Raw genomic sequence first — 23,920 nt, forward strand, 5'->3', positions numbered from 1 at the left:
CTAATTTTTATGGAAATATAAATTAAAACCATAGTGTAACACTATCTTTGGGTGTTAGAATGACTTATCAAAAAGGAATTATAATTTAAATTTTTCCTTGTCTTCACTCTCTTCAACTTTGTTATGGAAATTTTGTGCACCATGTACACCTTAGAGGTTGTTGTGAAGTGCGTACCACTTGAATACAACTTGAAAGTGCTTGACAGAAGGAGATTGAATACTATTACCATATTTGTTACAGCTGAAGTCAATCTTTGTCATTCTTCAGTATTACTCATATCCAAAGAGCTTCCTCTATTCCCTAGGTTGAAGAATGTCCATGCGAGGGGAGCCCTCAATAGGTCAGGCACATCACCTACAGGAGCTTTTTTCTCCATCAGCCATGAGTTGCTGAATTCCAAGTTTGTGCTAGTTGGCTATTATTTAATCCCCACAACAACGCAATTTAAGTAGTGATTTCCCTGTTTCAAGTCACTACATGCCCTTGACTGCAATGCCAAGGTTGATTATATAAAGCAGGAGTCAGCTAACTGCAACCTGCCTTCCAGTTTTGTAAATACAGTTTTGCTGGAGCATAGCCAACCCCATTTGTTTACATATAATCTAGGGTTGCTCTCATGCTCTAATGGAGGTTTAGTTGTGTATCCCTCTAAGTGTGTTTACTCCTTGTCTCTTTACGGAGAACATTTGCCAACTCCTATTATAATCAAAATAGCAAGAGATATCTATACTTTCTTTGGAGCTTGCAGTTGAGAGCAAAAGGAAAAGGAAGAAAGACATTATGAGTTCCCTTTGTTCAGAAATGTTTGCTGAGTAAATGGACTTCATAGATCCTAGCACTAAAAAGATGGAAGAAGTTTTGACAGACCAAACTCAACCAAATTGGGGCTGACCTATGCACAATATCACAGAGGTGGGTTGAGTCCACTGAATTCCTGCATCAGTGTGGGTTGGGAGGGGAGAGGTGAGGAAAAGAGCAAGCAGGAAATCAAAAGCTCCCAGCAATGCATAGGAGATCTCCCTACCAGGCTCAAGTTTATTATATATTTTTTCTTTTGGATGGTGCTGGAGATCAAACCCCTGGCCTTGCACATGCTAGATACTCTATCATTGATCTTGTTTTTCTGTTTGTTTTTGTTTTGTTTTTTGAGATAGATCAGTTCTATGGTTTTTAACTGGTACTGTGAACCTGTCACAGGTGTTCTGCAAATTTTACAACATATAAAATCTAATTTTGCTAAAACTGCACAGCATCCCATTACCATGTTATTTATTATATGGAACACTGAGAAGAGTGAGGGATACATGATAGATAGATAGATAGATAGATAGATAGATAGATAGATAGATAGATAGATAGATGATAGATAGATAGATAGATAGATAGATAGATAGATAGATAGATAGAGTATTCGTTTTTGACAAATAAGAACATTGGAGAAAAAGTAAATGCTTTTTTACTATTTAAGAATCTTACCTTAGAGCACATAGATAGAGCAGCACAGTCAGCTCATTAAGTCATTCTGCAGAGAAAGACCTAGCATGGAGGTGATTACTGAGAATGCTTTTAAACCTACTGTGACACACGAATTTAGAAGAGTAGTAAAATTGCATGTGGTATTGATTTCTTTGCTATTTTTTGTTTTGCTCTTTTTTTTCCCCAAAACAAATTGCTTTTCAGAACCTTATATTGCATTAACATATAGTCAAAAAACATAACTGTGTAGATCATTGTTCACCACATTCATCAGAAGGGAACACACTGATGTTTGCTGGGCCAGCACCCCAGTGAGAAAGAGAGCATTACCCGCACGTCAGGAATCCCCCTTTGCCAGCTCCCAATTGCGTTGTTCCTTTCAGAGGTAATCATTACCCTGAATTCTAACAGTGTAGATTAGCTGTGCTCATTTTTGAAATTTATATGAACAAAATTACATAGTACATTTTTGTCTTTTGCTTTTTCTGCCCAACACTATGTTGGTGAGAGAACCTGTATGAGGACCAATTAGTATATTAATCGTCTCCATTATGGTTACTTGTTTGTCATTCTTAGGTCTTATTGTCCCAAGATTAAAAATTATTTACCTTTATGCCTCATATTTTATTCAAATACTCAGAAAGTAATTTACTGTAAAAAATGGCACATAGATTCAGCTATTTTCCCAACATTCTTTTTCCTGACTTAAACCTACTTTTTGCTATGCTAACCATTATGAGACAACATTTGGAGGCAATATCAATTTATTCCGATTTATAACTATGATCTCCCTAGCCTCAATGCTGCATCATTCAGGCCACTCTGTAAATGTTTCTGATATACTGTTTTTCCCCCCATTTTATTTATTTTATACATTTTCTTTTCAGTGACTTACCTGCAGTTACTCTTGAAGATCATCAGTCTTTCCTGCCTCTATGCTGAGGTGATTTAAGTCACTGAATCCTCTTGTGCTTTCTAAATACTAGATTATTCTCTTCTATTATGGAAACACTCTACTAAGATGTAGGAGCTGGGAGAGGGATATATATATATATATATATGTGTATATATATATATATATATATATATATTTAACTGATGTACCAAGTTCTTATTCCCATAGTTAAAAAATCACTGCATTATCACGTGGACAATTGACATTGATTGTTGAAAGGTAGTTCATTCTTGGGTTTTTGGAGATACTAGGATTTTAACACACAGTCTCATGCTTGCTAAGCAAGTGCTCTACCACCTTAGCCACACCAGCCTGTAGTTTAATCTTAATCAAAGCTCTAACTGACTATACAGTCATCCTGATAGTTTAGCTCAATAAAACATGGCTTTCCTGTAAAATGACTGCCACCATGAAAGACTTACGGCTGGAATGGAAGAACTATAGAGAGTTATTGAAATAAAGGATGGGTGGAGTGGACTGGCCCCTGAGCAAAAGAAGTGAGGAACAACAGGTGCATGACTGCTATCACAGGATTTTAAGTAACAGCTGGTTTTAGCCCTAAGCGCTTGCTGTACATGGCCACGTGCCTGCTTTCTGAGATAAACACAGCTATTGAGAAGATGCTAAATAGTGAGAGGAAAGGTTTTTATAGGGAAGAAAGGATAATGGAAAGAGCTCATTGGAGGTAGATGTCTAAAGGGAGCCTATGTTAAATCTCTATGAATAGACCAAGGTATGGTGGCAGTTTAAGAATTTTCACATTGGAAAATATGGAAAGCATTTAGAGAATTAAGAACAGGAAAGAGAATTTATAAAAGGAGGGGTGAAAAACAGTTTTCTCAATTGGCTTTCTCTGGACAGAAAAATGTTCACTAGTGTCATCTAGCAGTCAAAATTTCCACCGTGCTTAGAATTCTGTGAATAACCAGGCATAACTCAAATTGCACTGAGATGCAGCCTCCACTGTTTGAGCTATAGACTCACTCAGAGCTGAAATTTGTTTTTGCATTATTTGAAGGAGAAGGTTTTTTTTAAGGAGTATCTTAATGAGTATTACTTTTTTACATATATAAAAGATGCCAGTCTGACTCTCCCAATAAATGTCATTTTATAAAGTGTAATTTTTAAAGACAGGGATCTGTTAGGAGGCACATTTTCACTGCGTCTGGTTTGGGTACAAAGCTTGAACCATATGTGTTTGGAGTTTTGTGGATGGATAAATGCCCAGCAGTGTGGTTGCTAAATTGTGTGCTAGTTGTGGGTGTTTAGTACACAGAAACTGCCATACTATCTTCCCAAATATGTCACTGGTCATGCCACCTACCGCATCTGAGCAATCTGCATTTTCCTCAGCCTCACTAGCATTGTCATTCTTTTTTATTTTAGCTGTGGGAATCATTCTTTGGGGTTTTCATTTGCATTTTCTTCATAGCTAATGATATGAGAATCTTTTCATGTGCTATTCCTATCTGTATTCCCTCTGGTGAAATATCTTCATTATTCTTTGCCTATTTTCTAACTGGATTGTATCAACATTCCTTTTAAATATGATTGCTTTGGAAAAGCATGTTTTTACTTGATAGACTGAGAAACTTTGGAAGGCATTGGGTGATAGTATGGATATTTACATGTAGGTGTAGGAGCCAGAATAGTGTGGTTAGATTTTGCTTGGAGTCAAATTCTAAAAAGTAGTATTGAGATGTGAACATGGCAGGGAGGGAGACGGAAAAAAGGGGAGGAAGAGGAATGAGAAATGGAAAGGGGAAGGAATAGAAAGACTGGAACTAGGGAGAATGAAGAACCGTGGTAAGAGAGTGACTAGGAAGAAAAATGAAATACGTTAGGAACAAGGTCTTTTGTCTGGGACTGGAAAGTACCTTTAGGACTAATGAACAGAGGAGACCAGAGAGTCCATAGAGAAGTTTTTAGGATTTTTTAAAAGATGAATTTTAATTTTATAATGTCTTGTTTTTCTTTTCCATTCTTTTGTGTGTGTGTGTGTGTGTGTGTGTAGTATTGAGCTTTGACCTCAGGACCTCATGTTTGCAAGGCAAATACCACCATTTGATCCATGACTCCAGCCAACTGGCTTCATTTATTTATTTATTTGGTGGTACTGAGGTTTATTTATGAGGTAGTACTGAGGGCCTTGCACATGCACATTGGCACTCAACTGCTGAGCCACACCTCCAGTCCTACTTTTCATTGGTTATTTTTAGCATAGGCTCGCCCTTGACACCCAGGTATGGCTTGAGCCTTGATCTACCTTCTTAAGCTTCTTTTACTGCTGGGATCACAGCTTCCTGCCCTCAGACTTGAATGCCCTAGCTGGCCTGGAACCCAGCCTCCCAATCTCACTATCTCATATAGCTTGGGATGACAGGTGCACACTACTGTACCCAACTATGGGTTGAGAAAGGGTCTTGTGAATTTTGCTGTGTAGGCAGGTCTTGAACCACCATTCTTCCATTCTCAGCCTCCCAAGTAGCTAGGATTATAGACATGAGCTGCCAGGACCCAGTTGACTTCTTTGAAATTGTATGTAAAATCACTGTTAGAATTAGCATTAAGAGAACACTGGAGGGCTAGACACTGGTGGCTCATGCCTGTAATCCTACTCAGGAGGCTGAGATCTGAGGATCATGTTTCAAAGCCAGCATGGGCAGGAAACTCTGTGAGACTCTTATCTCCAATAAACCACTAGAAAACCAGAAGTGGCACTGTGGCTCAAGTGGTAGAGCACTAGCCTTGAGCTGAAGAGTGCAGGGACAGGACCCAAGCCCAGAGTTCACGCCCTATGACTAACAACAACAACAAGAAAAAGGAACATTGGAGAGCTGGGAAGGTGGCTCAGTGGTAGAGCGCTTGCCTTGCATTCATGAGGCCCTGGGTTGATTCCTCAGCACCACATAAGCAGAAAAAGTGGGAAGTGGTGCTGTGGCTCAAGTAGTAGAGCGTTATCCTTGAGCTGAAGAGCTGAGGGACAGTGCTCAGGCCCAAAGTTCAGGCCCCACAATGAACAAAAGAAAAAAAGGGGGCTGGGAAGGTGGCTCAGTGGTAGAGCACTTGTCTTGCATGCATGAGGACCTGGGTTCGATTCCTCAGCACCACATAAGGAAAAAGAAAAAAGCCGGAAGTGGCACTGTGGCTCAAGGGGTAGAGCGCTAGCCTTGAGCTGAAGAGCTGAGGGACATCGCCCAGGTCCAGAGTTTAGGCCCCATGACCGGACCCCCCAAAAAAAAAGAAAAGAAAAAGAAGAAAAATAAAGAAAGAACATTGGAGTTAAGGGTTTTGATCTTTAATTAAAATTCTACTGAAGATTAAGAAACCTTTGACAAACTTTTAACTATATACTGAGAAATCAAGTCACCTGCCTATCACTCCAGAGTATAGTATCTACCAAGACAATTATTAGAAAGCATCTATTTTTGACCTGTAAGATGGAAATAATTGTATTCTGCAAATAAAAAGTGCAATTGATCATTTAAAATGTACAATACAAGAACAGGACTGAAAAATTACAGGAATGAAAACAATCTTGATCACAAAGAGAAGTACTTGTTATTTAAAAAGAACGTGTACATTACTAGTTGCTCATTAGTATAATTATTACCACCAACTAGGAATGCACAGAAGTCAGCAAATTCATGTCAGATTCTTGTTATGGGTGAGGAATGCATACCAGTTTCCTGGAAGGAGAGCTGGCACCCTCTAGCTAGAGAATATGCCATCCCTCAGTGTTGTGTCACTAACCTCCTGAGGGGCAGGAAGGAATCTAGCACACAGAGCCCATGTGCTCAATACCCTTCCTTCAATAGTAGGAAATACTAACTCTGGGCTGCTCTTCTCTTAGCTTTTGAACCCACATTAAATAAAAACATTGAACTGCACTCAGGCCTCCAAGTGCTGACTTTCAAGTATAACTTGCTGTGATCTCACGATGTAATTAAACTTCCATTCAGTTTGTATTTTGATGCACTATCAGATTGTTATATTAAAAAGCATCAGCACTAAACCCTAAAAATTGTGCTTCACATTGATTTCTGAGGCACATTTATTGACATTTGTTAATTTACTTATCACTGTAATCTCTTGAAGTAGTTTGCAAAAAAATTATACTCTCATCTTTATATAAGAAACAGGAATCATTGGAAAATGTTAACTATTTAACATTATTCCAACATCTTTTTAAACAATGTAACCAGATATTTAAGTATTTTTGTTTATACAAAACAATATTTTATTCATCAATTTTCAGATTAGGATGCAGAAGAAAAAACAAATTTGCATTACGCAGGCCAGTAAAACATCATTGAAGTTTATAACTTGCTTTGCTTATGCCACAAAAATGCCTGAAAATTGCTGGGAGATTTCCAAAGCCTTAAGTAAACCCTTATACAAAACAGGAGTCCAAGTTAGGGCCAAAATAGAGCAGACTGAGTTAGAGCCATTCCACCTAATCCCTCCTCTTCAGCATTCCCTGTACTATGTTCTGGAGAGATAGGGAAGACTTCAGCACTCCACTGGTCACGGCATAAATCTTCAACCCAAAGCAACCAGGACCGACCACGGAAGCCCAGATAAGGCGCTAGGAAGAAGAGGTCTAGAAAGGAAAGGAAACTGAAATCCTCTGTCCATCAATGGCTCCATTTTAGTATTTTAGAAAGAAGGTCTGGGGACATGATTCAAGTAATAGATTGCCTGCCTAGAAAGTGTGAGACCCTGAGTTCAGCCCTATTATCTCCCAAACCATCACTAAAACAAGGAGCTGGGATCTAGCCTGTTCCCTGAATGAGATCCAGAGAGCCAGTAGCTAAACTAGAGTGGTCCTTGATTTCCTGGTTCCATAGAGAGAAGCTACTCATCCCTAAGAGAGGAACCACAGGGCATCAGTAGCCTAGTCAGCCACACTCTGTAGTTCTTCCTAACTACACTTTTCTCCTCAAAGGATGAGAATTAGATTAAGATGACTCCAAATGTTTCACTTTAATATAAAACTACATAGGATAACAGGGAACAGTTTAGGGTTTTCTTTCCAAAGGCTTATAAGAGCTGTTCAGTATTTAGTGGTTAATGAGAAATACTTCTGAAACCTCATTTTGCATAGTATTTTGTGCTGTAATAATCAAAATAGCTCATATAGACAGATATCATCTAGGTAAAGAAAATAGCCTCTGCCTCCTGAGTAGATGGGAATTATAGGAACATGCTATCACACTTGGATCATGTGGGTAATGATGGGAATGTGTTAAGATATGGCTACTAACAAATATACATAAAAATAGTAGTAAGCTAAGAACAATGCCAGTAAAGCAGTCCAAAATCAATTGAAATGCAAAACATCAAACTAATAAAGGAATTCATATTTAACAAGTAAGAATGAAAATAAAATAGGGCTGACAAGGGAGAATTTCAACAATACTGTTTTACCAAAAGTTCTCTGAAGAGAATTTTTCACCCAGGATACCCGAGAATAACAAGTATATTGACCTATTCTGGCTCTATGAACATTATGATTTCCCATAAAAATTGAGATAATTATATGCTAGTATAAATTGTGGTCCTGAGAGCATGTTGAGGAAGATGTCTGTAAAAAGATGGAGGGTTTGGAACTTTTCTACTTTCAGTGTTAGGGATTATCATAACCAGAACTTTGCAGGTGATGAGGTAGACACTCTAACACTGAGTTACACCCCTAGCCCAGGACTGAGAAATGTTTCTCAGGGCTTCTTCATGGAATCAACTGAGCTTACTTCCAGCTTCCCCTGATGAGTATGCAGAGGATATCTGTGTGAAGATAGATCCTATCTCAGTATCTAGTGAGTATACAGCCAGACATGGAGACTTAAACCCTAATGCCAGCTACTCTGGAATGTGGTAAATCACAGTCTGAGGCCAACCCTGAACAAAACATATAACACCCTTTCTGAAAAATAACTAAAGCAAAGTAGGCCTGATAGTGTGGCTCAAATAGTGGAGTACTTGCATAGAAAGTGTTAGGCCTAAACTAAAACCCCGTACTACCAAAACAAACAACAAACAAATAGACAAAAGGGCAGGGCATGGCTGAAGCAGTAGAGCCCTTGCCTGGTATGCAGACATACTAGGTTCAGTCTCTAGAAGCAATTACCACCCCCCTCCACACACACATGCACACAAACACATATCAACAATATGAAAGCCATTCACCATTATGTTATGGTGATAGAGCCAGTCTGTTCCCAGTTAACTGCTAATAGCTGACAGAAAGTCTTAAACTGTTAAAGTTTTAATATTAATAATATGACTAATTACTACATGGAACTATCTTAGTGGTCAGCTGCAATTTAATGATGTATATTTCCTCTGCTAAGTGTTAAGGATGCACCTGTATATTTCCTCTGCTAAGTATTAAGGATGCACCTGTTCTGAAGGCTCCCTGTTATTTTTATGACCATGTCTCCTATTAGACTTAACTTGCTGAAGATCAAAGGCTTGTATCATTAGTATTTCCAATATTTTTCATCCTAATATGGTACTTCAAGCATTCAAAGTATTGTAGAAGTACTTTACAAAGTAAATGTAGTTATAGTTGACAGTCTAGCTGACAATAACTTATAGTATTGATTTTAAAACTAAGCCATAAAAAATGATGAAATTAGGGTCTTGAAAGTACTGTATATAAAGCAGCAGAAGGAAGGGCTGACCCATATTTTCCCATATTTTCCCTCATATGACACCCAGACATAATAGTCCCATTTTGAATTTTGAATTCAGAAAAGTTAAAAACAGACCTGACTTAAACAAGGATCTTTAAGCCTACAGCAACTAGCAAAGTCATTTTGGGTGAGAGTGGGGTAGCATAGTAGAGTAGTAGAGGGTATGAATTTTAGAGCCAGATTCAGAGTCCTAAACCCCTCTATACAAGTGAATTACTATGGGACTTTGGACAAGTTTAGTTCGACAGATTTAGAAAAATAACAAGATACTTAGTTAAATTTGAATTTCATATAACAAAGAATTATTTTTAAGACCTTCCCAAATATTGCATAGGATGTACTTACACTAAATATATTGTTGTTTTCTGAAATTTATTATTTATGCAAAGGTAATTGAGAATGCTGTATTTTATCTGGAAGCCGTTACTTGACCGTTGTGCACTTGAATTTTTTTTTGACAAATCACAACTTGTACATTTATTACCTCCCTTCTGAAGCAGTTCATGATCAGCATTGTGCTTTAGGAGCATTTTTACAATAAATGCAAGCATTTCTTTTTAAAGAAAAAGGCACATGTTCTTTGAATAGGTAAGAAAAGCCCCCACCTCTCCCCTGCGTGGACTCATACTGGTACCTAGAAGCATTCAGCAAATCCACCCTCAGCCTCCCGTACCCTGGTTCCTTGCCCAGCAGCATGTATGGAACAAGGACAGCGTTCCTCCCACAACTCACTTGATCTTCAGGTCTTTCAAGGCTGACTCCAAGCTCTTCACATCAGTCAAATAGAGATAATAGTACCAACCTACACAAAGTGTTATAAAAGTTAAACAAGTTAATATATGTAAAGAACTTTGGTAACTAGGATGAAGAAGATATTCAATAAAAATAAATAAGTCATATTCAATAAACACTATTATTGAGTATTGTTTAATAATATTTATGAAAGTCCTGTCACTCCTGGGACTTATTGTTAACAGCTATCATGGTTAGCTGATAGCCTGACTCTTTCATCATAAGACAGCTCGCACAGACAAAATACCTTAAAAAATTATTTTTAGAATTAAATGATTGACTGTGGTAGGTCTCATCCCTGATAGTAAAAAAACATGAAATTAACCTTATAACTTTCCAGTTTTCTGGCCCAGAGTTCCTTTTTAGGCCAGGGAGTAAGGAAATAGAATCCATACAACATAACAATTTGCTAATATTTAGGGTTGCTAAGGTAGCTGGAATTTGTGAGTTTGTGTACGAGAGAGACAGGTGCTATGCAGAGAAATAGCTTCAGAAATAGAAGAGTCATCTCGAGTCTTTGGCTGAAATCTAAGCTGTGCATGCATAGGCAGTTCTATGAAGATAAAGGAAAAAAAAACCAGTTATATATCTACCAGTAATGAACCTGTCTTAGAATTCCTACCTCATCTTCCATTGGCTTGGTGCAGACTGAAGAGTGTATAGTAGATACAGATTAGACAAAAATCAGCAGGACTTGAAAGAACAAAGATAAGGCTGGGTATGGTGACTCATGCCTATGAACTCAGCTACTTGAGAGGCTGAGATCAGGAAGGTCATAGTTCTAGGCCAGTTGGGGCAAACAGGCAGTCCCTATCTCTACAAAATAGCCTACCATGGTGGTTCACATCTGTAATCCCAGGCTATTTGGGAGATGGAGGTCAGAAGCTCACAGTTCCAGGCCAGTGTAGGCAAAAAGTTAGCAAAAGTCTCTCAAAACTCTCAATGTGGTAATACAGCCTGTCATCCTAGCTACATAGAAGAAGTAAATAAACTCAGGGCCACCCAGGCAAAAATGTAAGACTATCTAAAAACTAAAGTTTAAAAGGTTGAGGTTGTGTCTTGTGTGGTAGAGTGCCTGCTTAGCAATCAATAAGGACCTGAGTTTGAACCCCAATACCATGAAAGGGAAAGAGGCATGGAGAGAGTAAAGGAGGAAGGGAGGAACTTAAACAGAATATTCTTAATACTTGTATCTGATAAGAATATCCAGTAAGATTATCCAATAAAAGACTGTTGCACCCAGAATTTATAAGAAACTATTACAATTGAATAGTGAAACAAACAATAAAAATTGGCAAAGGTTTAGAAGAAGCAATAAAAAAACCCACTTAATCAAAAACACTGAATCAAAAAAAATGAATGTCTAATAATCCCATAGATGCCGCTCAGCATCATTAGTCATCAGAGTCATGTGTTTGGTGTCTCATGCCTATAGCCCTAGCTACTTGGGAGACTGAGACCTGAGGATTGCAGTTCAAAGCCAGCTCAGGTAGAAAAGACTGTTAGACTGTTATCTCCAATTAAACAGTAGGAAATGGAGCTGTGGCTCAAATAGTAGAACACCATTGGGCAAAATAAGTTCAGGAACTGCACTCAGGCCCTGAGTTCAAACCCAGGACTGATATACACAAACAATTAGTATACAGAAAGTCACTATATGTTAACAAAAATAAAATTTAAAAAGACGAACTAGGGAAGAAATTTTCAGTTTTGTTAATGAATGTATAAGATGTTATAAGCCATTGGTTGGCATTTTCTTATAATTAAAAATACTATATGATCCGGCAATTCTAATAACATCTAGAGCAATGAGAACACATGTCCATATAATGACTTGTGCAAGAAGCTCATAGCAGGATTAGGTCTAAGCAGCAAACATCCCAAGTAACCCATCAACTCATAAGTGAACAAATAGTTGATTAATACTACTAAAAATTAAAAAATAACTATAAGTACCTGAGCAAAATATATCAGCGTCAAAAGATTTATGCAAAGAAGCTAAAAACAACTCACTACGTACTGCATGATCCCATTTTTATCATGTCTTTGAAAATGCAAAGCCGGATACAATTTATATTTATATCCTGTTTGATTTCATACATCTAATAAGCTGTACAGAAAGAGCTGTAGCAACAGGAACAAGATAGATCAGTAGTTGCCAAAGCCTGGAGGTGGGCTGAGGGCATTTACTGCAAATGAGCACTTGGTAGCTTTTTGAGATGACGAAAAATATATGTGAATTTGTATTATGGTTATGGTACTGTAACTACATGCTTTTGTTTAAATTCTTTGGATTATTTATGCAAAAGGAGTTAATTTTTCTTATAAATAAATTATACTTCAATAGGCAAAAAAACACTCAGGAAATTAATGAGTTAAATTTACATATTTAAACAGCCCACAGTGTACTTGAAAAGATTAAGTGAACAGTCAGTTCCAGGAAATTTTCTAGTAAAATAACCTTTAAAGTGTCCACTGATCCTTCAGGCAAAGAAGTTAAATCATTTTTGGAAAGGGAGTAAATGGGGGGGTGAGCATGTAGCCCAGTAGTAGAGTACTTACCTAGATAGTGAAAGCCTTGGTCCCTAGAACTAAAACAAAAAATAAATAAAGCTAACATCAGATTTCCTGCCCATGAGACAAGTATTATGAAATAGCTACAGAATTCTCCAGGGAAAGAGAATAGATCAAGATATGTCTATGGGGTATCAATCTTGGAAAAACAGATGCTAGAGGAAAATGTGAATACATATATCCTAAGGAATCTGTTATAAAGCAAGCATATAAACCTAGCACCAAGGAAGTATATTTATTTCTACCTCTAAAACAAAAGCAACGAACAGAACACTAGTGTATATTACATGCTCTAACAAACTATAAGACAAGACAATTTTCAAAAGTGAGGAGAACGGAGAGGTATAAGGGAGAATAAAACTTTACCTGGGAAGTAAGTGAAAGTCAGACCATTTCATTTAAGCTTGAATAGCTAGAATTTATTATGAAAGAAGTTCTGTGAGCTATAAGAGAACACAGATAAACATTTCGACAAAATCAGGAAAACAATGTATGAAGAAAAAGAAATGTACTCATTACCTTATATAACTGTAACCCTTCTGTACATCACCTTTACAATAAATTTTGAAAAAAGCAATCAACAATAATAAAATATAAATGAAAATTTAAAAAATATGCTGTGGGATTTCTGGGACATCAGTTGTCCCAATGTATGCATCATGGGAACACATGAAGAAGTGGGGAAAGAGAAAGGAATCACAAAGTTTAAGGAAATAATGATTAAAAACATCAAATCCAGAGCTGGTCATGGGTGGCTCATGCTTATAAGCCTAGCTACGTAGGAGGATGAGATCTGAGGATCACAGTTTGAAGTTAGTCCTGGCAGGAAAGTCAGTAAGACTCTTATCTCCAATAAATTGCCAAAAAAAGCCAGAAGTGGAGATATGGTTCAAATGGTAGAGACTTAAGCAAAAGAAGTTCAGGGACCTCAGTGCCCAGGCCCTGAGTTCAAACTACAGGACCAGCATCAAAAAGAAAACAAATAAAAAACCCCATAGACCAGCAGAGAATGAGATGATATATTCAAAATGCTGACAGAAAAAAAAAAAAACCTATGGCAATCAATTTATCCAGCAAAGCTGTCCTTCAGAAATGAAGAAAAGACATTCTCCCATAAACAAAAGCTGAGAGAGTCCATCACCACCAAACCTTCCTTATCAGAAATGCTAAAACTCTAAATAACAGATTTTGAATACTCAAAGCAATCCTGGACAAAAAGAACAATGCTGCAAGTATCAATACTTGATTTCAATAGTAACAAAAACATAGTAACAAAAACAGCATGGTACAGAATAAGAACAGACAGATGAATGGAACATAATAGAAGATCCAAAAGTAAACCTATATAGCCCAACACCCACAGCCATCTGATTTTCAACAAAGGAGCCAAAAATGTATGTTGGAGAAAAGACAGTCTCTTCCTTAAATGTTGTTGAGAAAACTTGACATCCACATGTATCTAGAAAGCTAAAGCTAGAGCCATGCTTCTTCCCCTGTACTGAAATCAATTCAAAATGTATCATTATTAAGTGTAACATATAACTAAATGTAGCATGTAACTAAGTGGCACATATAACTAACAACATAGAATTAAGCCACATGTCAGTAGGCAGGATAGAGATGTCATTTATAATGTTCATGATTATAAAGTTATGGGTATCTGTATTAACCTGAGAGGAATCTTCATAGATAAGATAATATTGGAAATATTAGGGAAAAGATACAAAAATAAACCAGTAGTAGATTTGCATTTATCAGTTTTGATCTATGGCTGACTAGGAAAACAAGATACAAATGAACAAAGCAGCAGAATAAATAAGGAGCTCTTAATAGGAGTACACACACACACACACACACACACACACACACACACACACACACACACACACACACACACGTCCTATAAATACCAAATGTAAGGTATTTTGTTAGCATAATGGTTGGTAGCACGTCAGTCACACAAATATCATTTGCATGAAGATGTAAATCATCTATACTTTTACTAATTTTTAAAATTTCCATAATTTGCTCATAGAGGAGTAAGTACAAAAATCTGTCTTTCTCCCTTAATTCTGTTACTTTTTGTCTTGTGTATTTATGATTAAAAAATCATGATTTTCATTCAGCTTTTTATGTTTTCCTAGTGAATTGACATTTTTAACATAAAATTGTCCCACCTTATCTTCATACTATGTTTTGGAAGTCTTTTTTATCTGATTGATATTCATAGCCAGATGATAATAATAGCAATTCTGGCTTCCTTGTATTTTCCACCTATCTCCTTTCAAATGATCTGTTTTTAAATATGTATAGTAGATTTCTCTTAAGTGTCAGAGTCTTGAGTTATTAACCTTTCAGAATATCTGTTTTTTAAATTAGTGTCTGTTAACATTTAGTATAATTATTGAAACTCAGCCTGCAATTTCATTTTGTTTGCTTTTTATAATGTTTTATTTCTTCATTCTTCCTTTCCTGCTTTTGAGTCATTTGAATATTTTTTAGAATTTTTATTAATTTGTTTTTTAAATTTTATTTGCCAATTTTTATAGTGTTGGTGTTAGGGGTTAAGGATATATTATACTTAGTTTTCCACTGTCTACTGAGAATTAATAGAGTATTTTACCCACCTTCCTCTTTTTTTTTTTTTTTTTGATACTGTGACTGTTATATACGTTGCCTACATATGGTGTAACTTTTCCCAAAACAACATAACTTTTGCTTTAAATAGATAAATATGTTAAAGAAATAAAGGTTATGAGTCATTATTTACCCAGAAGCTTACTATATCTTTGAGTTTTGTACTTTTTGAAGATCTGAGTTTCCATCTGGCATTTATATTAGCCTAACGAATTCTCTTTAGCCAAAGCAGTGATGCATGCCTATAGTACCACCTATCAGGAGACTGGTTTCGGAGGATCACGTGAGTCCAAGAGTCTGAGTCTATCCTGAGCAACATAGCAGGACTGTCTTAGAATATATATTTTGCTTTGTATAGAATTCAGTATGAGTTTCCTTTGCCTTTCTCTCGTTGTCATCCCTTGTTTCCCCTTTCCTTTCTCTTCTTGCTATGATGCTGGGGATCAAAACTAGATCCTTCTATATGAGGAAGCAGATGCTCCCCTAGAGACCTACACTAGTTCATGCATTTTCATTGTGTCTTTTCACTATGTCAAATATCTTGTTCCTCTATCTTCCTGGATTATTCTATTTTTTTCTAAATTAAGTTAGATATTTACTTCTCAAATATAAGCTACTAATTATGTACATTTCTTCCATTTAAATGCCTCAGTGCTTGTTTTTCTGTACAATATTAGCATTTATTTATAAGTATTTTAAATTTTGTACTGTTTCTTTTTTACTAATGATTTAAAATTTTGTAAGGGTTGTGGTTTTCTTTCTTATCTTTTTGTCAAACTTTCTATTTTTTTAAGACAGGATTGAGCCAGGCACTAGTGGCTCATGCTTGCAATCAGTGCTATTCAGGAGGCTGAGATATGAGGATCCGCAGTTCAGAACGAGCCCAGGCAGGAAAAGTCATTGAGATTCTTATTCCAATAAGCCACCGAGAAAGCTGGAATCAGAGATGTGGCTCATGTGGTAGAGAAACAGGCTTGAGCGAAATAGTTAAGGAACAGTGTGCAGGTCCAAGTTAACTCTCAGAACGGCACAAAAAATATATATAAATAAATGAATGAATAATAAAGCCAGCTCCATTCTATGTAGTATATACATAGATTAAAGTATGAATTCACAGAGTTCCACTGTTAGGTATGCAATGGAGACTCATTGAGGTGTTTTCCTTTCAGAATTTAAATACTTCTATCATCTTCTATTGCTATTATTTCTAGCCCTCTATCACCATCAAGAAGTGTGGTATCAGTCTGTTTGTAGTTTCTTTATAGGTCATCAGAATTATCCCCAGCAGCCTTTAAGATTTTTTTTAAATTTATAAAGTTCTGCATTTTCATTGCAGTTCTATACTCAAGGATTCTATATGCATAAATTCCTTTTCCTTTCTCTTGCTTAGTCCCTTTTTTATTTGTTGATTCATATCATTTAGGTGTTCTGGAAATTCTTATCCACTTAAGTTAATTTCCTAGTTAGATATATTAGATATATTTCATATGTATTTTTCATTTTTCTGTGTTACTTATACTAACAATAGTCTTTCCTCACAATAGTCTGCATAATTCTTTATGTATTGGCCATGTGCTTTTAGTTCACTAAATCTCTCTTCAATTGTGTCAGTTCATTAATGTTTCATTTCTAAAAGTTCTATTTTATCCCTTAATGAATGGATTTGCTGATCTGGACATATAGCTTAACGGTGGAGCATGTGGGAGATACTGGAATTGGTCCCCACCACTGGAGGAAAAAAAATTTGACCTAGTAATTCTTTTATTGTGTCATATTGCATGCTTATATTCATGATTACATCACTTATTTCTATGAATATTGTATTGTAAATCAATTTATATTCTAAGAATTCAGATATCTGAAATCTGCTGATCTACATATTTTTCTAATGTTTCAAACAGAGTTGCTTTATTATATTTTTGATCATCTTAATAGATTCATATTGTAGATTCTAATTTGTGATGTTTCAGAACCTCTATCAGAGGGTTTTAGTCCACATAATAATTTTTGTGTCTGCAAAAGTTAGGAGCACTGCTAGTTTGGTTCTTTTTACATCCCAGCTCAATCAGAAGTTTTGGGTGCCACATCTTTACCTTGAGACTAGTTTACAGGTCAGTCTCCTAAGGGTGGTTGCCTTTCAGTGTAGCTCTGTCTCTCCTACTCCTTTTTACTTGCTACTTAGGGTTCTTTACTCTGGTTTCTACCAAGCAATTTTGCTGAGTTGGTAATCTTTCAGTAGAGGATGAAGTACCCTTGAGTATTTCCTTGCTCTTTTAGATTTTTAGATTCTCATTATATATTCAAAGTATATTTTCTAAATAGTCTGGCTGGGTGCTCCTTTTGGTATTTCAGGTTCACTATACTGCCAAATGCCACTGCCAGTTTCCTCATTTTATCATTATTTCCATCAATATTTCTCACCTCGCAACACCAGTATATCCTAACTTATTCCCCTTAATTTCACTTCTCCAATTTCAATTTTTCCTATATATTGTTGCCAGTGATGTTAGACATGTTAACTTTGTGGTACCTGGACTTTGAGCTCAGAGCTTCAGGTTTTAGAGATGTAGATTTGTGAGTCATTGATAATATTAATGTCATGGTAAGATTTACTGAGGAGAATGGAGTAAGTAGAAATAAAAGAAGACCATAGAACGCCAACTTCAAGAGATGATAGAGAAAGATGAGTTAGAAAAGAATTGTATGAAGATCTAAGCTAAATGAGAAAACCAAGAATGAAGGAAGTTAAGGAATGGGTTTCAAGGGAGGACAATTTATAGTATTAGATGTTGCCAAAGGTTTTGGATGATTTGAAGATGGATAATCGCTATTGCCAGAATAGTTACAGTGGAGTAGGTACTGAGTATAGTGGAGTAAGCCGATGTGGAATGGCATAAGTACACAACTGTATGCTGTGCTAATTCTCTGACCTTCCTCAGTATAATTCTCTCCCATTGACAGTATAATGAACCAGTAAGTTTCCTAGTAACACATTTTTCATCCAAAGAAATAAACATCATTTTCGCATGATCTTCTACAGCTAAGAGGAATTCAGGTACTAGTAAGATTGTAAAAAGGAGGAGATTGGGTAACAGTCATGAAAAGTCATCAGAGCATGGAAATCATACAAATGTTTCTGGCTCAGGACCTAATATCTCCTCTATTAATATTAAGCTTTGTATGTGTATTTGAATTTTTATTATTTTAGTTATTGCATTAATAAAATATATGTAATTAGATGATAGTAATAGTATTCATTACTTATTTTCAATCCCCATCTTGTACAGTATAAAATAGAGAATAGAGAATAACTTACTTACATATTTGTTCCTAATGTCGGAAAATCTGATAGCTTGCATTTATATAAATTTTAGTGTTTGGGAAAAACACAATCTTTCATGCCAAAAACCTGTGCAAGCAATGTTTATGATATGTATTTCTCTTAAGATCTTAAACTTTGTTAGAGGTATTTGATTTAAACTGAAGCCTGATCATATATATCTCAGCTGAAAATAAACTTTCACAAAGAAAACTGTCAAAATTTTACTTCAGGAAAAGGCAGTATGTTTTAGAAAGGATAGAAACGTAGTAATGTTTTTAAGATTTTAGAAATATTTTTCTTTTATGATAACCAAAAAGTAATATATATATATTTATTTGGTAAATTATTTATGTTATCATTTTAAGATAGCCTGGAATATTTTTTTCAAAACTCACAAACATGTGACTTTTAAAATTGTGGAACATTTGACTTTTTACCTTATCCCTAACTATAAAAGTTTAATCAGATAATTTGTTAGTTGATCATACATATAATTGATATATGATTGTATATATAATCTTTTCTTATAAAGCACTATGAAGGGAAAATTATGGAAGCACATTTCCTGAGCTATCATTTTCCCATATGGATTCAGCAATATCTACTCAAAGTTATACTGATTCTTTGAAATTAGACCTAAGGTCAAGAACATTTCACATATGGAAGATCCTAGCCAGCTAAATCCTTTCTGTTGGAAAATATTTTTCCTTCAGAAGAATGAAAACGGTATCAAATAAATACATTAAACAAACAGCTCTTTCGTTTTATATAGTTTTGTTCATAACGAATCCACATTTCTTTTCTACCCCTTCTTAGGTACCAGAGATTTGAAAAGGCATTTCTCCTGGCTGTTGACATCGGTGCTCGTGACCTGTTCATGGTGAGTTGTTCCCAGACATGATTTTTGTGCCTTCAGTTCTAAGGCTGAGTAAGTTGTCAGCTTTTGTGACCATTAAAAAGGATTAGTGTCATTTGCAGCTTTAGACACATGGGGGGAAAGCATTATCCCATCCTGGCTTGCAGCTTTGCCTTCGTGAAACTGGTCAATAGCCATCTAGCATCTTTTGACTTGTTGACATTTTCCTTGCCAGGGTCCACAGAACCTTTTATGTTTTTGAAGAATTTATAATTCCTGAACTTTTCTTCTCATGTACCTTGAGGTGAAAGGATGACACCTTTCTATCTAATAAGCTTAAATGTCTTTCTAATCTATTCTCTAAGGACATACAAGTATAGAAAGCAGAACGTGTGGGGAAAATGACCCACAGATCTTGAATGTGCTCAATTCTCTTAAGAATTTAGTGAGAAGTAACAAATTATGAATGTTCTTACATGTATTGATAAAGTATAAACAGTGCAAAGTGGAACTAGACGTTACGCATTCACATCTGTTCCAATCCTTTCATTTCTTACCTACAGAGGAGTAAAAGTGTTTAGCTCCTGACAAGTCTTTGTGCTTTGTACCAGGTTCTTATATCTTGTGTCACAATGACATCGGATAAACAAAGTCAGAGTCCTTTTCTGATTTCCCAGCATATTTTTCTCCATAGCTAGTTCATTGTTATAAACAATAGAGCAAAAGGTTCTTGAAAACAATAAAAACTTGACGACTTTTTAACCTGAATCATTTTGCAGAAATTTTTGTAGTTCAAGGCTTGGTATTTCTGAAGTTACTGTGGGTTCATCACAATAGATCACTTGTCTTTAGAATAGGTGTAATATTTAAATTCTAAATTATATATTTCATTTATATATTCTCAACTTTCATTGAACATGAGAAAAGTTTCAGTTGCTTTCAAAACTATTAACATCTTGTTATTCATTTTTCATTTATTTATTTGATGTTTAAGAACGCATATAAGTATGAGGGAAGGTTTTATTATTTTCACCAAAAACTATACATGCAGACTATCACAGTATCAGAAATTTAATTACAACACTTCTTAAATTTTCTTACCCATTAACTTTTCTTCCTTATCTCTGCCATCTAAATTATGCTGCTTACTCAATAAAGGTACATTTTCTTTATATTTCTTTCTTTTTTTTTTTTTTGCCAGTCCTGGGGCTTGAACTCTGGGCCTAGGCACTGTCCCTCAGCTCAAGGCTAGCACTCTACCACTTGAACCACAGCGCCACTTCCAGCTTTTTCTGCTTATGTGGTGCTAAGGAATCGAACCCAGGGCCTCATTCATGCAAGGCAAGCACTCTACCACTGAGCCACCTTCCCAGCCCTTCTTTCTTTCTTTCTTTCTTTCTTTCTTTCTTTCTTTCTTTCTTTCTTTCTTTCTTTCTTTCTTTCTTTCTTCCTTTCTTCCTTTCTTTCTTCCTTTCTTCCTTTCTTTCTTTCTTTCTTTCTTTTTCTTTCTTTCTTTCCTTTTGTTGGTTGTGGGGCTTCAACTCTGGGCCTGAGTGCTGTCCCTCGGCTCTTCAGCTCAAGGTGAGTGCTCTACCACTTGAGCTACAGCACCACTTCCATTTTTTTAGTGGTTTATTGGAGATAAGAGTCTCACGGACTTACCTGCCCAGGCTGGCTTTGAACCATGATTCTCAGCCTCCTGAGTAGCTAGGATTACAGGCATGAGCCACCGGAGCCTGGCTTCTTTATTTTTTTATACATGTACTCCAATCTTTTCCCTAGCCAAGATAAGGACTAACAAGATTAGTATTTAAATGTTTTGTGTCTACCAGTTTTTTCCCCTCAGGGTATTATATTGCTCTATAAATATACTGCTTTATTAATTAGCATAATCATCAAAGCCATCTTCTAAACTTTTTTTCATATCTGTTTAAGGACTTAGCCTGTTTTTCCTAGTATCAACATAAAGTCCCTGTGTTAGTTCCAATCTTCTTAATCTAAATAAACTTTCTACTGATCAGCTAAAATAAGAAAAGAATTACTTAATTCAAGAAGATGTAAACAGTCATAATTCAGAGTTCTGTGTCCTCATTCTTCATGTAAGACTTGACTGCAGCAAGGCCTGTTTTAAGGAAGATCAGAATGAAGAGAGCATTGGGACCTTAGCATTTTGTGGAAGTTCAAGATCCTGCTAGATACATTTGAGGCTCCATGTTGAAATTGTCCTAAAGAATTTGCCATATTTTCTTCTTATAGAAGAAAATATACCCAGAGTTTTGTAACCTATATACAACAAAACCTTACATCTTTTGGGAAAAAAAAATTTATAAAATGAACAGATTATCCCTACTTACAGATGATTTTCTACCCTTACTATATCTCTTCCTGCAAGACTAAATATAATATCCAAAAGAGCACCCAAAAATTGCTTTTGGCATTAGCTTTAGTGGGTTACGTAAGACACCATAGCAAGGAGGTTGATGTGGAAGACAGAGTTGAGACAGGAGAGAGGCCACAGGTGCACAAAAAGGAGTTGAGAATTTATCTTAAAGAAAACTATAAGCTGAAAAAGTTTTAGACTATAAAAATGTAAGTATTTTAGATTTTACAAGCTACTCACTGTTGCAGCTCCTAAACACTGCATTTGTAGAGCTAAAACATCCAAGGACAGTATATGTGCAAATAGTTTGGCTGTTGTTTCATTGTTTACAGACACTGATATTTAATTATCCTGAAAAATTTAAGAGTTGTATGACATAATTCTTTTTTTTTTTTTTTTGGGTCCGGTCGTGGGGCCTGAACTCTGGGCCTGGGCACTGTCCCTCAGCTCTTCAGCTCAAGGCTAGTGCTCTACCGCTTGAGCCACAGCGCCACTTCCGGCTTTTTTCTTTTTGCTTATGTGGTGCTGAGGAATCGAACCCAGGGCCTCAGGCATGCAAGGCAAGCGCTCTACCACTGAGCCACCTTCCCAGCCCCTGTATGACATAATTCTTGTGATTTGTTTTTTTTCCAAATTATTTGAAACTTAAAAAGAAATCTTCAGTCTTGTTTTGGTACATATTGTTTTTATTTTCATTTGTTGCTAAGTATTTTCTAATTTCTCTTGTGATTGTCTTTCATACAATTATTATGAAAAATGTCACTTAATTTTCACATATTTATGAATTTTCAAATTTTCTTAATATTTATTTCAAACTTGATCCTGTTCTGATGGGAAGTGATACTTTGTATTATACCTTACTTTTTAAATTTATTGATCTGTAGTTTATGGACTAACTTATATTATAGACGCTTGAGAAGAATGTATATGTTAGGAACAAATGTATATGTTATGATTTTTGTGATATAAATGCTTAATATCCTGTGGTATAGTCTATAGCTGTTTTCTTTGTGGTTTCTATGGATATCAGACTTAATATCCTGAAATTATAATGCTCTAGTTGGGATTTCTATCAGCTTTACATCAGTAATAGCCAAAACTACAGCTGTTTTACAGCTATGCTCCCACCCTCTCAGTGTTTGATGTCACAAAATTACATCATTATACAAGTCTTCAATCCATAAAGGAATAATTTTACATATACATTCTCTAAAACAAATATGTAGTTGCAAACCAAAGTTATTTTGACTGTTTAATAAGTTCTTTCTAGGACTGGGACATGGCAGCCAAGTGCTGTGTTACCATGCTCCATCTCTAGCCCTCATAAAAATGTATTAGTCTCTTAAATCATGTATGTACAAAACAAAGGTAATATTAAAAACCATTGTTACAAGACTTGCTTTTGTAATTGTCCATATAGTTACTTTTATTGAGATCGTTATTTGATCATATGGCCTATAGTTACTATGTAATGCTCTTTAACTTTAAAGAACTTATTGCACAATTTTTAAAGATGGGCCTAGTGGTAATAAATACTTCTGCTTTTATCTGAGATGTAGGAATCTTAAGGGCCTTTACTGACTTTTTCTTTCTTTTTTTTTTTTTTTGGTGTGGGCACTCGTGATTGAACTGAGTCTGAGCACTGTCCTTTAGTTTTTTTTGTGTGTGTGTGTGGGGGGGGGGGGTGGTCCGGTTGTGGGGCCTGAACTCTGGGCCTGGGCGCTGTCCTTCAGCTCTTCAGCTCAAGGCTCGCGCTCTACCACTTGAGTCACAGTGCCACTTCCAGCTTTTTTTTTCTGCTTATGTGGTGCTGAGGAATCAAACCCAGGGCCTCATGCATGCAAGGCAAGCGCTCTACCACTGAGCCACCTTCCCAGCCGTCCCTTAGTTTTTTTAACTGAAGGCTGTCACTCTACAATGTGAGCCTCAGCTCCATTTTCCAGGTGGTTAGTTGGAGGTAAGAGTTTCATGGACTTGCCTGTTCAGGCTGGCTTTGAACTGTGATGCTCAGATCTCAGCCTTCTGTGTAGCTAGGATTACAGGTGTGAGCCATCAGCTCCTTGCTGACGTTTTTTTCCTTTAACATTTTGAACATATTTGCCAACTACCTTCTGATCTCCAGAGATTCTGATGTTTATTTTTACTCAGTCCTTTTCTTTTTCCCTTGTCTTATTTTCAAAGTTGTTAAATCTCTCTTTTGCCTAGTTGGATCTTTCTTTGAAACCCTTT

The 23,920-nt window shown here is 36.1% G+C and overlaps 1 protein-coding gene across 3 annotated transcripts in view; it reads left to right on the forward strand.

Moving 5' to 3' along the window:
* LOC122117516 (WD repeat containing planar cell polarity effector) overlaps positions 1-23,920 on the forward strand; it is a 254,959-nt gene that overhangs the window by 139,884 nt on the left and 91,155 nt on the right. For all 3 annotated transcript variants that reach the window (XM_042691281.1, XM_042691282.1, XM_042691283.1), the window contains one exon: positions 19,272-19,335. In XM_042691281.1, coding sequence (XP_042547215.1) covers positions 19,272-19,335 — 64 coding nt within the window. The remainder of the gene's footprint in view (positions 1-19,271; positions 19,336-23,920) is intronic.

The sequence above is a fragment of the Dipodomys spectabilis genome, unplaced genomic scaffold (genome assembly GCF_019054845.1).
Source record: "Dipodomys spectabilis isolate Male_0828 unplaced genomic scaffold, ASM1905484v1 ptg000141l, whole genome shotgun sequence".
Lineage (NCBI taxonomy): Eukaryota > Metazoa > Chordata > Mammalia > Rodentia > Heteromyidae > Dipodomys > Dipodomys spectabilis.